The sequence below is a fragment of the Lepisma saccharinum genome, chromosome 1 (assembly GCF_977018435.1).
Source record: "Lepisma saccharinum chromosome 1, izLepSacc3.1, whole genome shotgun sequence".
NCBI classification, from domain to species: domain Eukaryota; kingdom Metazoa; phylum Arthropoda; class Insecta; order Zygentoma; family Lepismatidae; genus Lepisma; species Lepisma saccharinum.
Window position 1 is genome coordinate 180146367 of NC_139229.1, and position 17992 is coordinate 180164358.

Consider the following 17992-nt stretch of genomic DNA (forward strand, 5'->3'; position numbering starts at 1 on the left):
TTTTGTCACTATCGGATTGATTTTGCAAGTGCGTAAATTCACTTAATTTTTGTCATTTAGCGTCGCTTTTCTGTCACTTTTGGCTAATCGCAACGATGAGGATGATTGATTATATGATTACATTTATGAAGGGACGATCACAAAAAACACCCATGCACAGACCGGGATTCGAACCCGGAATCCCTGGCGTCGTGGCGTGCTGTGGTAACCATTTTGATTTTTTTTTTTAAGGAAAGATCCAAAGCGACAGTTTTCCCCACGCATCAAACTCATATCAATTCTATTCAAATCTCTACTTTCAATCAGGACAGACAAATACAAAAAAAATGTCAACTTGGATTCAAACCCGTGACCCCTGGTCTCGTATCGCGGTACGCATACCACTCCGAGACGGAGGTCGGCATCACTAAGCAATGTAGGTCGGCGCAAGTGCGCTAAAGAAAATGAGTATGTGACCTCTCTGTAGATAAAGTACATGTTCGCATGGGATGGCTGAGTAAGTCAATAGTGTAATTCCGGTTCCGAACATTATGTTTTTATCACTGCCTCGAATGAGACCCAGAGTGTTATATATTCCTTCTCTGTCAACCTGTTTGACATATAGCGTGTTCGAAGTGCTTTCGTTTCGTAAATACGGTGCTGTTAGATTAAGAAACACTTTTTATTAGCTTTGCACGCGACTAGTCAAGGGAGACGAGGTTTTTTTTTTCGTGCCATGGCTTCATTCCGAAGTATTTCTCCTCCACAGAAGCTAATCGAAGCGAACAAAAGAGCATCGGGGTTCTGCTGAAAAAAGAAGCAACGAAAGCAGAAGTTCGTTATTTTCTGATTAGTTTGTCGATACTTTTGCTCTCGAACTCCGCTACCGAAGTCTTACCCCAGAAGTCCTCTCCGTGACACGTATTAACTTCTTGGTCGAAGTCGATGGGGCCAGATTTCGTTACTTGCGACGGAGTTGAGATCTACATTGAGAGTTCGTTTGAGCGAATGGAGAGTATTAAGATACTTCTTCGGAAGATACTTGGTTCGATCCCTGATTCCCTGGAACACAGTGGCTGGTTAGCTGATTTAATTACTATCTCTCGTTTGTGTCTTCGGGTTAATTGCGAGGACGGGTGAGTAGAAATCATCGGTCATGGGAGGAAGCGTCCGAGGCCTTCGTTAAGGTGACTGGTCGAGCTCTGACTAGAAAAGCCTGTCAGAATTGTTGGCCAAGGAATTTAAACCTCATCGGTGGCCGAGTATTTTCAGAAGTCGACTTACGATCTCTCCACAAAAGGTTCCGGGTTCGAATGAACGAATTAATTTATTTCTTTTACTTCGCGTTTCTGTCGCTTTTCGCTAATTTCGAAGATGAGGATGAATGGTGATAAGCTGAAATAGATGAATCACATACATAAATGGACGACATGGATGAAGGGACAATCGCAAACATACATCGGCGACACAACACGAGCTCCACAAAGCTGCGAGTCCAGACTCCAGGGTGTACTACGTGGAAGGGTAGATGACATTTGGGTGTCTTGAGTGTCACACCGATTCCGGGTTCGACTTTCGACCTAGGCATGCTTGTTCTTTTCCGAATGCCACTTCATTCTAATCAGCACTCACTCTCGTCCCGTCACGTTAGCCTCTGATCGAAAAAAAACTCTGGTTTTAGTAAACAAGGGTCAATTTATTATACGGCCTTATAGAGAAGCTAATAGGGACACGCGTGCACCTGCAAATCTATTGCTGGAGAGGCTTTTTTCTCTGCTTTGTTAAGGTGTTGAACAGTTGGATGTTGATAGTTTTGGAAACCTGTATGGTTCGGAGCGCCATGCGAACACATGTTAACTTGGAAGGTTTCTGCTTGCCTACTACACACAGGTAAGTACCGTATATAAAAAGGAAAGGAAATAATAAAGTCTGTACTTTAGACCAATTATTTAAGTGCATCATTGAGAAAGATACTGAAAAGTGCATCGAACTGTAAGCCTGACTCTTGGCAAAGACCAAAAATACGCTTTAGTGCATCAATCGATGCGTTTCTGGTGCAGCAAATAGATTTGATGCATTTAGTTTTCTGTGTGTAGGTGCAACATGAAGAGTAGCAGGTAAACCACTTTCCTCTAGCACCATAGGTGTTCAGCCTTGGAGGGCCATCCCCCAAGAGGCTTGTGAGGGCAATACTCTACTGGTAGCTACTCGGAGCCTAAGGTCACGTGAAGAGAGTCCGTGCTTACGATCGAAGGGTGAGGATGTAGTAAAATTAATGGAAACCGTTCCACAAATCAGAAAGCACGTTCCAACATTGAATACATGAGACACGAGAAAGAAAACGCCTTCACAACACTATAAAATTACAATTACATCATGCACATTACCCCCAGTATCTGCGACATCTAATTGAAAATTTTCCATTCAGCGAGCAAGTGCAAATCTGAGCGTGTAATAGGCAACATGCCGACTCTAAATATTGTATTGAATTTTCAGTTCGGTGTGATTTATGGCACCAAAGCACGGTAGCACGGTTATTTGTTGTAAATTACATCATTAATCATACTAATTCACGCCTGCTTATTCTCTCCACAAGCTCGTAGAAATTAAGTACGAAATTATGCCAAAGCCGTAGCTTGGAGGAGTGAAGTGTTATTACCTTTCGTATAGCAATAAATTACCTGTTTTTTTTACTTGCTTTGTAATGAATAAACTTGACAAATGACTTTCATTTATTAAAAGCAAGCTCGCTAGTCTGCGTGGCACTTTCACGTGTTTATTAATAACGTAATAAGCCTTAATAAGCACGAGATAGAAACTAGCGAAACTTGAGGAATCCTATTAATCTCAGCATAGGGGGCGCTCGTATCTCGTCTGGCCATCGGATTTTAGGCAGCTCGCTTCGCGTGATTCTTCTGTCTGTTATCTCCGACTGAATAACGTTCGCTTTGCGTGACGTCACGCTTCGGTGGAGAAGAGTTGATAAAATATAAACGCCGATTGGTGTAATAAATCTGGATTATGAATGAGGAAGAGCCGGCGATTTGCTTTCATCTTTCTTTCAGTGTTCAACTGTTGTCTTTACTGAATTTGCAGAAAGCGAAATGTAAGGAAATGACTCAATTTGACAGTTGTCGTAGTTCTAAATACTTCTAAGTATTATTTTTAATGTACGGAATACTTGCATATGCATACTTGAGTATGGTTAATGGTAAATATTTCTCATATAACTGATTAGTTGTATTTTAATTTGGATTATTTTACATCGGTTTGCTCTCACTTTTGGGTAATTGTAACGATGAGAACGAATGGTGATTCGTTCAGCTTTTGATTTACCCTTACACTCCCTTAAATACGAACATATACCTGTTTCCTACGATAGAGAATTCTGCACAAACCAATGCAAATATTACACCGTGAGAGCAAATAGGCACGTCCTGACGCGCTCAGGGTCTTGATTGTAATCATTCAAGTCAAGACCGAAAGCTACAAAAACAATGATTTTCAAAACAGGAATTGAAAAAGGTAAAAACCGGTTGTGTAAATGAAACTTTAAAATAGGCATTGCTGTTCATAAAATTCAGTGATTTAAGTTATTTTATGAGCGTGAGTAAAGTTTATCATTTATCATCTTTGCATCTGATTGTCACGAGTTCGCATCTATTTTTCAGGCTCCTTAATGAGAACAGGATCACGGTGATTCCCCCTTTTGGGCTCCAAAGCATGGCAGCACTTAGGAACCTACGACTGGATGGAAATTCTCTGGAAACGATCCCTACGGAGTCACTCAGCCCACTCGACAACCTTGAAGCTCTGTAAGTGTTTAGAATTCTGAAGTGTGTGTGTGTGCGTTTTCTGAAATTCTCACTCATTTTCAGTTTCGAATGACATACGAAAGGAGGCAGAGGAAACCCCGGAAATCACAATATTCAGTAGGTTACGGAACAGAATCCTAAAAGTTATAGAACGAAACACCTTTTGGCCGAAAAGGGCAACAAAACATAACAATATTTGAAATTCTGGCTAAGTTTTTCTACATGGACTAGAATTGCATGTGCTTTTAATAGTAGCTGATTACTATGTATGGAACATTTGTGAAGTATTCCCTAACCCATTATATAGGCTTGAAGTAAGTCGTGAGACATAGTTACTTTAAAAGAAATACTAAATCCGGAACATTTTTCTTATGAAAATGTACGAAAACCAAATTCTGAACTTTCAATTGAAAATTAGTAATCTGAATAATTGTATGTGTAAATGTTAATGTAATATACAAATTTGATGTGTCGTACATGTACTGTACACTTCGGAACGGAAACAGAGGAATATGCGCCATGAATCTGTTGGCTCTTCAGCATGACTGACTATACGGCGCACGCTTTTAGAAGGAACATGAGTTCGGCCAATACCCAGCCAGTGCTACTGCGCTGTTGCCAAACTAACTGCTAGCGCAAGGGAAGGACAGAAAATTCGCGATGTGTCCATTATTTTTGATAATGCATGTACAGTGAAATAATATAGTGAATATTTCTACACATGATTATAATATCATATCACTGTAGCATATACGAGAAACCCATACCTGAAAGAAGCTTGAAGGTATATTTTTATTTATTCATCACCGTTCTCGTCGTCTTCCTCGGTCTCCGCATGGACGTCCGCAGGATTTTTTCCAGGATGGGGCAAGGAAGGTGCTTTTATCCGGGGGGGGGGGGCAAACAAGGCACATTTTCCTCCATAATAGTGTTGTTCCCTCAAAAACATTGCTTAAATTTGAATATCATATTCATGCAATAATTAACACATATTATTGTGGCTGTAATGAATTTATATGTGAAAAATATATAATTTTATGTTGACTTTCATTTTCATTTTCATTGTCCCCCTCCCGGACGCCCATGGGTCTCCGTGTCACTGATTTCACTCATTTCCGAATCACTCTCCTGTAGGTTAATGATTAGATTTTGCACCCTTGGTGCCTGTACTACTTACTGGTGCTAAGTTTTGAGAGTGACATTATTTAAAATAAAAAGAACACACGGAACACACACTATCGCACGAAAGGGCTGTATTTAATCTTTTCACAAACTGCTCTTTGTGGCGCACGAGTGAACAATAAACGAATAATTTTACACCGGCCTTGCTACGAAAACGCTGAACTCAAACTGACCCAGGCTTGCAATGTTCCAGAACGCCCAGAACAATGAAGGGTCATTGTTTATATCGAGGCGAATTTAACACCGATATCGCTTCTAAAAGCGTGCGTCGTATAAGAATCGCGCACATGGTTCGCCAATACGAATGTCCATTCTTATTACTTTCGGTTGTGTATAGATGCATGCCCAACTGATGCGTTGCATTGGTTCCAGTAAAAGAGAAAGAATCGACGGGAGATCTATGTGGAGAGAAAACGGGGGAGGGGAGACATGGCGAATCAGAGAGAGGTGCAACAAAAGAATGCCAGGGGGGGAAGGAGACAGGGAAAAAAAACAGGTAAGTCAACGCTCGTCAAATTCCAGAAAGATGAACTTTAATTGCAAAGCGTTGTTCAACATGTAAATGAAAAGCTAGGTAAAACATATGCTTTGAGGAATTGAAGTGTCAAATGCATGAAACGAAAGAAATCATGCTGTAAAGTTCAGGGTAGCATCAACATGGCAGGAAATGGCACCACTACATCGCTTGCATAAAATTGACTTACCTGTTTTTTTTGTTTTTTCACTGACCTTTCAATTATACATGGAAAGGGACGAAGTCGGAGGGAGAGAGAAGTACAGTGAGAAGGAGGTATGGCACCAGACAGAGAGAGAGAGAGAGAGAGGAGAAAGAATGAGAGGTACAGACAAGAGAGAGAGAGATGAAGACAGAGAGAAACATAAGAAGAAATAACACAGTAAAGGAAATAAGAGAGTAAGTAGGAGAAGAGGAGAAAGAGAAGGAGGGGGAGAATATAGTAGGACATGGACTTGATGACAGGTACACACAGAGACAAAGACAGACATGGGAAGGGAGGAAAACAGAAAGAGAGATAGAAAGTCAGGAAGAAAGCATTCACTTCTCCAAAAAATCGGAAGGATGATTGTTAGGATTTATAACACTCTCACTAGCCGACCTCCGTGGCGGAGTGGTTAGCACAGTGTGCTATGACGCCAGGGGTCCCAGGTTCGAATCCCAGCCTGGGCATGGGTGTTCTTTGTGAGTGCCCCATCAAGTTCATCATATCATCTTCGCAATTTCCCAAAGATGGCAGAAAAGCTAAGTAAAATCAGCCAAATCAAATCAATCAACACACTCCTTACAGAAATATCCTCCTTAGATATTCCTGGGCAGCCATTCAATGATATGATGAACATGGTAATTTACTTGGTAATTATTTTTTGATCTAATTATGAAATTTCAAAATTCTGATATTTATTGAAGTAAAAAAAATGTTGTGTAATTATTATCCTATATATGAATAAAAATGTATTGCATGTGTACTTAATTAATAAAACAAGTATTAATTGGTCACTTACTGCAGTATATGACAAGCTCATTTCACACACAATTTGATTCCATTTCAGAAACCTAGGAGCTAACAATTTGACAGATGTTCCAGCATATGCATTTTCTTCTCTCTCCAACTTAGTTGTCTTGTAAGTACATCTTAAGCTTTTCTTCTTAAGTTTAACTTTTTATTTCTTGATACAATTAAGAACAAAATGGCAGGGAAGGAGATATAAAATGTCAGTCTAAATATTGGTTTGCTTTCTACAAATTTTTCTTGTAATTTTTGATACAGGATATGAACAACTATTGAATCAAACCCTTTTTTTTTTTTTGCCAAATAATGATTTTAAACATTTATTTGTATTATTTATTTGTTTGTATGTGTAGAACTATTTGAAACTTTAATATATTCAATAATAATTTCTGTTCTTCCAGGCTACTTAAACGTAACAGAATTCATACCATTCACGATGATGCATTTGTTAACCTTACCTCTTTGCGAGTCTTGTAAGTATTTTTCTTGTCTGTCCTTTTTTATATATATTGTAAAATAAGTGTGCATGTTCATAACTGAAGTTATTCTCGTGCATGATAGATACAAGGTAACCAAAAAAGTTCTTGCCGTTTTTGACGTCCCATTAATCATGCTCTCGCAGAGAGGAAACGAAATGACGCACGTGCTTGCCAAGCGATCGGGAGTTAGTCTGACCATCGACTGTCAGTAATACAGGCACGTTGCACACACACAGCAGTCATAGCTCGTTTAGTGTCGAAGAGAAAGGGAGGTATCGAAGCAGCTTGTTCGCGTGTGTTTGTTGTATGACTTTAAAGTGGGCCTGTCAGCTGCCGCATCAAGTCGCCGCATTTGCCAGGCATTTGGGGAGAATGCCGTGAACGAACGCACTGCCAGGCATTGGTTCAAGAAATTCCGTTCGGGAGATGTGATCCTTTCGGAAGAACCTCGCAGTGGACGACCACATGTGTTGGATGACGATGCCCTGAAAGCAGCCACCAAGGAGGACATTGGTCTAACGTGTGATGAACTTGCAGAAAGGTTCCACGACTTCCGCTGAAACAGTCAGACTGCACTTGCATGGGATAGGGAAGTCATACAAGTTAAGCAAGTGGGTGCCCCACTCATTGTCGGCAGCCAACAAGGAACAACGAGTGACAGCCTGTTTGTTTGATCGCTTGCTCACTGGTGACGGAAAGTGGGTCCTCTATGACACTCCCAAGCATACCAGACACTGGTTGTCGCCACGTGACCCTGTTCCTCACACCTCAAGATCACCTCTGCACCCACGAAAGGTTATGCTCTCTGGATGGTGGAACTGTCGGCAAGTGGTGCATTACGAGCTCCTTCCACCTTGTCAGACCATCACTGCTGACCTCTACTCTCAGCAGTTGCAAAGGGTGCACCGTGCATTGCGGCAGAAGGAGCTGGCATTGGTGATTCACAAGGGTGTGCTGTTCCTGCACGACAATGTCAAGCCACATGTGGCAAAGAGGACCCAGGAGACCCTTCAGCAACTTGGCTGGGAGACACTGTGCCATCCACCATATTCACCGGACCTTGCACCAACAGATTACCACCTGTTTCATTCCCTCGACAACCACCTCCGTGGGAGATCCTTCGCAAATGAGGGAGACCTGCGGAACACACTCATGGACTTCTTTGCATCCAAGCCCCCGAGTTTTATCACCAGGGTATTGTGCAGCCGCAGGAACGTTGGCAAAAGGTGTTGGATGCTGATGGAGATTACTTCGAAACCTAAAGGTAGGTACCGTCCACTGTATTGCTCTTTGTTTATCACTGCTCTAGAACGGCAAGAACTTTTTTGGTTACCTTGTACATCTCTTTCAAATTAGACATTTTAGAAAACATCAAACATCATCATTTTTGTGACATCTGTACTGCAGACGATAGGGCAAGAGTGACGTAAACCAGCATTCTTGCTCAGCTCCGATTAACATCAGCTCCACGTTGGCAGGATGTTGCACCGACTTGGGGGTCATGCACTTCAGAGTATAAAAGGCAAAAGTGCATCGTCTCAGCCCTCCCATCTACAGTGGACATATTAGTACACTGTACTGATTCATGATAGTCATAGTGCAATCGAAGCTTGAGCAAGGTGAGTGAGTGGTCAAATTGCCTTTCCAGTATTCTTCCTTGTGGACTATTAAGATGTGTGGAACGAGACTTTAGCCATTTCTATAATTGACTACCTGTCTCCAGGTACGATCTCTATCATCCTGAGATAATAGGTGCGAGCAAAGCTGGAGACTAGAAACGGACATGTTCTCTATGCCTCTAACTAGCGATAATGTCTTGGGACGGCAAGAAACTAAAGTACTTGTACTTAATGTACACCTGAAAGAACCATATGAAAGATTGAAGTCAGTATCAACTTCGTGTGTCCACTATAACATGCCTTAACTCTTATGAAAATCTTACATCTCGCAGGACTATATTGTTCGATTGATTGATTGATTGATTTGGTGTTTTAAGTCCACTTTATGCACAGCAAGGCTAATCGGGACTGGACCTACAGTTTAAAGTGGAATCCGAACCACTATGTGCCACCGGGTATCAAACCGGGACCCCTTGATTACATGGCAACGACATTATCTCTGCGCCATTGGTGAGGCCCTATATCATTCAATGTACATTTAATGTTTGGGCGTAGGTCATAAAACACAGAAATTCACAGTTAAAAATAATCTTCACCATCCTTCATCATGTTCATTCTTTGACTTCGTCTGCACAGAAGTGTAGCCTCTTCTTCCCACAATCTCCATTACCTGATGTCTCCACCACCTCATCTGTCCTCTTATCCTACTCCTTCTGCAGTATATGCTCTCATTGGAAGTCTTTCTGGCTCCACCCTCTTCAATGTCCAAGCCACTTCATCTGTACCTGATTCATTCTGTTCTGCAGCTTCATGGAAATCTTATCATTCCTAATTTCTGTTTCTTCCCTATCAGACTTCTTCAGAATTATCATAGGCAGTGTTTGAACTGAACGCAATGTGGGCTAAGGGAAACTTCAGAAATTCATTTTTCCATATTTTATACTTTTTAGCTGTGCCATTAGTAAACCAGTATTAACAAAGTGTACCATTTAAGGTATATTTATAAAAATTAGTAAAACTATTTTTATCAATAAAATACAATTGTGAATAACTTACAAGGGAAAATTGCAGAGTGGATACCAAACACTCCACATACTCAGGGGTAGGAAGTACCTACAGCAACCAATGCACTCATCACTGAGGTATCTTTTCCTGTGACGAGTAGCAAATATTATATAAAAGTTGTTTATGTGTGTGAGTGTGGAAATTAGGGGATTGGGCTTCTAGCTTCTTCTACTCCTCTCTGAAGCACAGTGTTCACCACTGGTGGTTGCCTAGTAGAGTACTGCATTGGACCACTTTCGCTTGCTCAAACTCGATCAAATCTCCCACGCTCGAGCGTGGGAATATAGAATATTAATTATCATTTCAATGGGACAATAATCGTACAAATATATGTGTAAAATTCGTCCTGGTAGTTTCAGCCCATAATCATATATTCATTTTCATATATTGCTATGTATTGGTAAGATGGACTAAATTACATTTTAACAAGGAAATGATGACTATGCTCACTTTAGTTTCAATTTCACTGTGTCTTTCACTTCACGAAGCATATTTGAAGAGCCATTACCACAGACAAATTACAGTTGTTTGTGAATTACTGGCCTTCGAGCATATACAGATTGTTTGCCTATTCGAGTGTTATTCGCTCGAGCAAAGAATCTGTTGATTCCGTAAGCCATCTAGCGTCATCCGTGCGAACTATTAGATGATCGAGCCAAAAAGCCTCGATGCAGCACTCTTATTGCCTAGTATCGGGCCATCTACTTTCTGCACTAACAGTAATTACATAAATGTAATTCTCAGAAACGTGGAAATTACTTTTTAGCTGAACAATTGACACAAATTTGATTTGATTTGATTTGTTAATAATGTTAGCATAACAATAATTGGTATTAATTAATCCTCAAGAGAAGATCCATTTTCAAAAATAGTTTCTTGTTAAAATTTGTTTAAAGTGCATTTTGTGCTCGTATAAAGTGGATTTCAATTTGAATCACTATGCAATGTTCCTCCAGTGGTGTTAAACCCAAGGACTGATTGATTGCAAGGTGAAAATGTGTTTACAATTTTTTCAAATTTCTGCATATAACTGTCAAGTAGGGCTTAATTTTGTCTTCTAATATGAAACTCGTGTGATCTTTCGTGGCAAGTTAATTTATGTATTGAAAGATTGAACATTTGTGTATTAGATATAAAATTTAAAAATCTTCTCTCATAATATGAGAGTCATATGCAGAATCTGGATATGAGCATTACATGTGACTTGTGGAAAGCACATTGCTTTAAATATGCCAATGCTTTAAACCTAGGTATCACACATGATTCTTATAATTTATCACTCACATTAAATAGCTTTCCATAATCACTAAAGGATCAGTAGACAGTAATAACTGTATGTAAGTAGTTCTTTCTTTTCCAGTGATGATTATATGCAACATTTCTACTTATAGGGAATTGGATGATAACCAATTACTCTACATTCCTGCAGCTATTACCCAGCTTCCTTCATTGCAAGAATTGTAAGTAGAAATTACAAAATTCCATTTGCCACAATATAAATAATATGATACTCGTACCATGTTTGTGCAATTGTTTCTTTAAATATCTATAATGATGTCACTGAAAATCCTGGTGTGCCCCTCATTGGTATCACCGAGTTCAATTGTTGAAATACAAATTTATGTAGAATTCTGATGTTTTTTAAAATAGGTGGTGATTGGTCATTTTATGTGCCCATGTGTTTAAGTTCTTAACTGTTATGAAAGGGGTTTCGACAAGGTAGTTCCAAGCCACATTTCCATTCTGGTGAAAACACAGACAATAAAGTTCAAACAAATCCACAAATATGTGTTTACACTTGAGATTTCTTCTTTACTCATACTTTGTAGTCTTTTAATTAAGAAACCTCGCTTGAGAATGCATGTAATTTCATTTGATATGTTTTGCAAGTACGGTGGAAGTAAATGTGACTTCGCACTATCCTGTCCTGACCTAGTGAATTGTAGGGGTATTACTATTAAAATGGACACACTGCTAAAACAATACAAAAGATGCAGCATACAAATACATACAAACGATACATTAATCAAATTAATGTATTCACATGAACTTCACCAGAGCAGTTTCTCCAAACATGATGTGGTAACTGGTATAAGGTGACATTTTCATTAAGTATTACATTATGTTATACTCCATGATATTTTATTATATTCCACTGCTGTAACCACACATTGTATTGGCATCGTATTAATGATTGTAGTATTGTAAACACAAATTGGTAACATTTCCATTGCAGTATTTCATCACATTATATTACATTATATACTTGTATACTTCACTATATTTTACTATATTTCACTGTATCCATATATTGTATTTCATTGTATATTATTATATTTCAATGTTTATGATATTGTAAACACAAATCGCCATGTCCAATATCCCAGCATGTAAATGCAATGAAGTGATTCATGGATGAAATAAATCTATCTATATCTAGAAAGAACACGTGAATGTGCAGTTTTGTTTGATTTACTTTTCCAATTGCCTTTCAGGTCAGTTTCAGGGAACAAAATAAAGTTCATTCCAGGTGGTGTTCTTCAACAATCCCCTGCACTTGCCCTTCTAGAACTTAAAGGAAACCCTCTTGTAGGAGTTGATCCTCATGCATTTTCATCACTTCCCCATCTGAGGAAGCTGTAAGTATAACAGTTTTTTTAATGCAAAAAATAATACTCCCTCTGTCCCATAATTATTGTCCGGTACACTTTTATTTGTTGTCCCATAATAATTGTACGATATTCAAACTGTGACATTGATGTATACAGAAGAAGTAAATGAAACACGGGAATGTGTCATACAACGTTATTACTCAAGGATCAGTACAAATTGGCCGATCAAGTATCAAAAAAAACCTTGGCATACCGGACAATAATTATGGGACAGAGGGAGTATTATGTTTTCAGTGTTTCATATGTTACGGATTCTCACATAAAAACCTTACTACAGCTGCAAGTGAATTAGCTTCCTACATGCATGTGTGAAATCTACCATTCTTCCTCTTTTGCCTCTTGCCTCTTTACCCTTTTGGATTATTTCTTTCCTTCTGGTAAAGTATTTATATACAGATATTAAATATTCATGTTATGTAGCTAAATATTTTTTTATTACTCATTTATTGCCTTAAACCTCATTTTCATTTTATCATCATTGGGGAAGAATATTGGGTGTACTCTTTGTTATGTTTGAACTCAAAAGTTTATTTTCCATGATTTATTTTCTTTAGTGCATTTACTACAGCTAGTGTGCTTAGTTCAGTGTATTATTGTTTCCTCTCTTTGTCAACAAGTTACCAGGTGCTATAAAGCTTAAAGCTGCATCTTTCTCTTTTTTATATATATATAGGGCAGAGTAAATCATATATCACTACAATAGTACAGAAACACAGATATCAAAGAGAAACATGATAATATCTCTTCTTATTCTGTTTTTAGAATTCTGTCTGAAGCTCGTGAGTTGACGGAGTTCCCAAATTTAAATGGCACATCTGCACTAGAGATACTACGGATAGACCGGGCCAACTTGCACAGCATACCTGGAAAGCTTTGCCACACCTGTAGGAAACTAAAGAGTCTGTAAGTGTTTATGTAATTATATATGCATAGATCAGAATTTTATATTTAAAACTATGAAATACAATCATCTTATTTATCATTAATTTCTGTATTTACATTTTGAAGTAGGAAGGTAAATGCAATATAGGAGTTAGCTCCTAATTGTATATCTAAATGTAAAGAATAACTTCAAGCAAATATGCACAATTCAATACAATTTGTTGTTCTAAAATTATAAATTTAAAGTTTGTGGGGAAATGTACTTTAAAGATCTTGATACATAATGTGTGTAATATTAGTAAGGTAACTACAAATATTAACCAACCTCTGGTTTTCCAGACCCTGCAAATTTTACATACATGTTGCTTCTTGTTGCTTTGGTTTTCAAGACATTTTAGTGTAATAATCTAAAAATGCATTTATTCAAATAGATTTCATCCCTACAGTGGAATTAAATGTAGAATATTATTTTATTTTTTTCAGGGATATGAAGTCCAATAAACTAACTGCAATCCCAGATCTAGAAGGTTGCACTGAGCTAAGGTTGCTGTAAGTATTCTCACTGTACTGTTATAAATCCTTAATATATAAAATTAAATTTTAAACTTTCTTAAAATAGAAATTAGTTTGAAGTTACTGCTTTATGAATATAAGGGTATCAGTCCTTTAAATGGGGGAAATCCCCCAGTTAAGAAAACTTTCATAAAGCATCCACCCACCAACTGCATTGTCTCCATGTTGATCCACACAAGGATTCCCCACCTATCCCCAAACTCGACCAAGGATCCTCCCATTATGATTTTTTCTATTTCGAGCATTATAAAGCATAATGCACACACATGTTATGATTTTAAAAAAATGAATGCGTAAATGTTCTAGTCTAGTGGTTCCCAAAGTGTGCTCCACCCTAGGGCACTATGGATGGCTTACAGGGGCACCGCAAAATGTTCCAATATTTTCACTGAATTAAGACAAGCAACCTAACTACACTAACTGAGCATTGCAAGTGTTAGATAGGCCTACATTCTGACTTGGGCACTACAGAAAAATCTTTGAAATATTAAGGGTGCCATGAAACAAAAAAGTTTGGGAACCTCTGTTCTAGTCAAAAACCCTTACAGTCAACATATACTAATTAATGAAGTGAATGAACCTTTTGGGTTCTTCATGTAACATTTATAATTTTGTATCTGATCAGTATTGATAAATTTGTCACTGGTAGTTTATCTGTATCAGGAAATACAGTGAAACCCTGATTTTACATTCCAGGATTTTACATTTTCCCGCATTAAAGATTCAATCTTGAAGGTCCCAACATTGCAAAATGGTATAAAATTTTCCTCGATTTTACATTTTCCTGCATTTTAAGTTTGTTTTCAGCTTGGTTCCTTGAAAAATGTAAATTGTATTGCCTATCAGTGTGTCTCTAAAATATACAGTTTATTGGATTATACTGCTATATGTAGGGGAAGGAAGGGTAAAGTGGCCATATGAGTTTTCTTTGCTGTATAGCGCTTCCGCCATGCGGGAGCTGGGCGAAACAGTCACCACGGATGCTGTCAGTATTGTCTGTGACTTTGAAGTGGAAGGCTGCATTTTTCTAGATGAGATGTCATTTTATTGGTTTTTTTTTTTTTTTTTTTTTTTGCAAGTCTGATTTTAGCTAAGTGGTACAAATTGTTGATTATAGCTAAATAATAGTAAGTGTTATAATTATATGCTCTTGTGCTGTTTGATCAGCATGAAATAACCTTTTAAATGATGTGTGTTTGAAAACGGTAAGTCATGTAGGTTAGACGTTAGACCACAGTTTCTGTAATGGCATCATTCCGGGCAAAGTGGCCACAAAACAGACAGACTCGAAAGGCAATGAAGGATGGATTAGATGTTTAAAATGTAAGAAGTGGGCACATGAAGAGTGCGCCGATTGAGATGAAAATGATGACGAGTTTGAGTGCGAATTTTGCAAATAGGCCTACGCCTAATCCTTTATTGATAGACTATTGATTACGAATTACTATTTACTTTATGTTGTAAAGATTTCATACTTAAGATAATACTTAAAAAAACATAATACTTATTCTTAATGTGTATTACTTCAGCTTGTGTTGATTAAATACACACTCTGAATCAATGTGATTTGTTCATTTACCTATGTAGGTAAAATGGGAAGGGGCTGGCCACTTTACCCAACCTAGGCAGGCAAAGTGGCAATTTCATACTTTTTTAAAAAAGTAACGTGTACATTTCTAAACAACAAGAATTTTAAAAAATAAAATAGAAATTGTAAGTAAAGTTATTATACTTACTATTGGTCTATGTTTGTATAACTTTGCTGATTAAAAAGGTATGATAAGAATTCATCAAACCTTAGAGTGGCCACTTTACTCTTCCTTCCCCTATGTAAGTGGAACATTATATATGCTCAGCCAAAGCAATGAAAAAATTAAACTTATTTATTTATTCTTTCAGTGACCTTTCAAGCAACAGGATAGGCACGTTGTCAGGAGAGCCATTTCGTGACCTCAACCAGCTGCATGACCTTCTGCTAGCTCATAACATAATTCCAAAACTCCCTCAGGATGCCTTCATTGGTCTTGCTCGTTTGCAAGTATTGTAAGTGGGAAATTTGAACTAGGTTCTTGTTAAGAATAAGTTCCTTATTATGTTTTGTGTGATATTTAATGATAGATCCTGTTTTCCAAGCAGGCAAGTGTATCACGTTACATGGAATAAAAGGTATTCTGTCTTGTTTTGTTTGCACCCTAAAGTGAGGCATCAGATTTATTGAAATACAATCAGTATAAGTTTAAATGTGGTACTTTGGTGTGCGTGTGTCTGTGTCAGGCCCATACCCAAGTGTGGGTCCAAGGAGGCCATTCTCTCTCAAACTATGTAATGTTTTGTGTGCCTGCAGAGGAGAACCAGGAGGGGGGGGGGGGGGCAAGTACCCCCTGGATATCCATGGGACGTCCATGGGATATCCACAATATTGATGGATATGATCTGGACTTTGTGGATATCCTATAAACATCCCTTGGAGATTTGTGCTGAATGGGTTGTTCCATATTTTTCGATCTCCTCCCCCCACCCACCCCCCAAAAATCCTGAGTATCAGCCTAGTTTAGATATGTATGTATTTTGGTGTATATGTGTATCTTACTTTGAGTTTTCATTGTTACATCTCGTCAGCTTTTTTATGAAGTTGGCCCAGTTCTCCAGTTACTTTTATTAACAATTCAATTAAAAAGTAATATGTTCAAGAGTGACTTCCTTTGGCAGGATAGTGTGTATGAATACTGCCATAAGCACCAAAATATAAGGAAAGAATCGCATTTCTGGAAAACTTTGCAGCTTGGGTCAGAAACTTTCAATGATTGTTGTTGGTCTTATGTATTGCCAAGACTCCCTCTATAAATTTTAGTTTTCTATTCTCTGTTAAATTAGGTTTGTATTTCAGTTGAACGTTTCCGTTTAAGCAGTATGTTAATGTCTATCAATCAGTTTAACACTAAGCTAGTGGTGTAACTAAAATAATTGCTCTTATGATTGCAACTAATCATTTTGGAATTTTCCATGTTATATATTTTAAAGATAGAGAACCATGTAATCTACACAACTAAATATTTAAACTAAGGCATACTTGAATACTTATGCAGCTATTATTGTTCCTGCTATTTTTCCCTGTGAAATACTCATAGAAATGTGGTTTTATGTATACATTTTCTATTGTTGCAGAGATTTGCAGAGCAACTTCATTGAGGAAATTCATCCTGAAGCTTTTGAACCTTTTACTCAACTTGAAGATCTGTAAGTTGTACTTATAAATTTTCTTGTAAAGATTTGGTATCAATATAAGTTGTTGCTGAGGTCCTGGTAATGTACTGGATTAATGAAGACCAATGTACAGTTACATATAATGATTTAATTTATTTATATCACACCATCATATCAGTTATATTATGGCTATGTAGCTCTGCTTCCTACCTAATTGCTACTATAATAACATTTCTGAATTTGTATACAAGAATATCAATGCCTACCTCTGTGGGGGAGTGGTTAGCATGCTGCACTACAATTCGTCCCGGGTTTGAATCCTGGCCTGTCCATGGTTTTAATAGTACATTTCACTAATGCTGTTTGTATATTCTGCAATTCACATTTGAAATGACAACATTGCTGGAGTGGATTTTTTTTGGTTAGATGACATTCAGGTTTATCTAGTAAAAATAACAATAGTTTAGTTTAGTTTAGTTGCATCCAAGGACTACCATTTATACAAAAACAGTACATGGTAATAATATAGGACATGTCATCAGGATTTTTCAACTCTACTACTCTGCTGGATCATAATACATGTATAAAATACATTACCAAATGAACATTACTTATCAGGTATTTGTTTACAAAATAGAATAATATGAATTAATCTAAAGTACATTTCATACAATTGTGAATTTGTGTTCTGTGACCATTTGATATACTGTGTTTTCAAAATAAATTTTCTATACTTAATTATAGATTCTGTGAATAAATATATTTAAGTTGTAATTGAAATGAACAATGAAAGAATATTAAGTATAATATTTGTTACTATCAGCTCCCATTGATTTGTTGTGTGTGATAATAATAAATATAACTGTAGTGCTTCAATTGGAATTTGCAGTTGTTCAATTAAAATATTATTTCAATTCTGTGGATTGCCAATACCTAGATTTGATTAAATGGTAATATGATTTTAATTGTTAAAAGTTCGGATGTCTGATTGCTCCA

The 17992-nt window shown here is 37.6% G+C and overlaps 1 protein-coding gene across 1 annotated transcript in view; it reads left to right on the forward strand.

Moving 5' to 3' along the window:
* rk (G-protein coupled receptor rickets) overlaps nt 1-17992 on the forward strand; it is a 360302-nt gene that overhangs the window by 330173 nt on the left and 12137 nt on the right. Inside the window, exons 5-13 of the mRNA XM_083143651.1 lie at nt 3651-3794; nt 6543-6614; nt 6904-6975; nt 11057-11125; nt 12161-12304; nt 13100-13240; nt 13703-13768; nt 15692-15835; nt 16958-17029. Coding sequence (XP_082999777.1) covers nt 3651-3794; nt 6543-6614; nt 6904-6975; nt 11057-11125; nt 12161-12304; nt 13100-13240; nt 13703-13768; nt 15692-15835; nt 16958-17029 — 924 coding nt within the window. The remainder of the gene's footprint in view (nt 1-3650; nt 3795-6542; nt 6615-6903; nt 6976-11056; nt 11126-12160; nt 12305-13099; nt 13241-13702; nt 13769-15691; nt 15836-16957; nt 17030-17992) is intronic.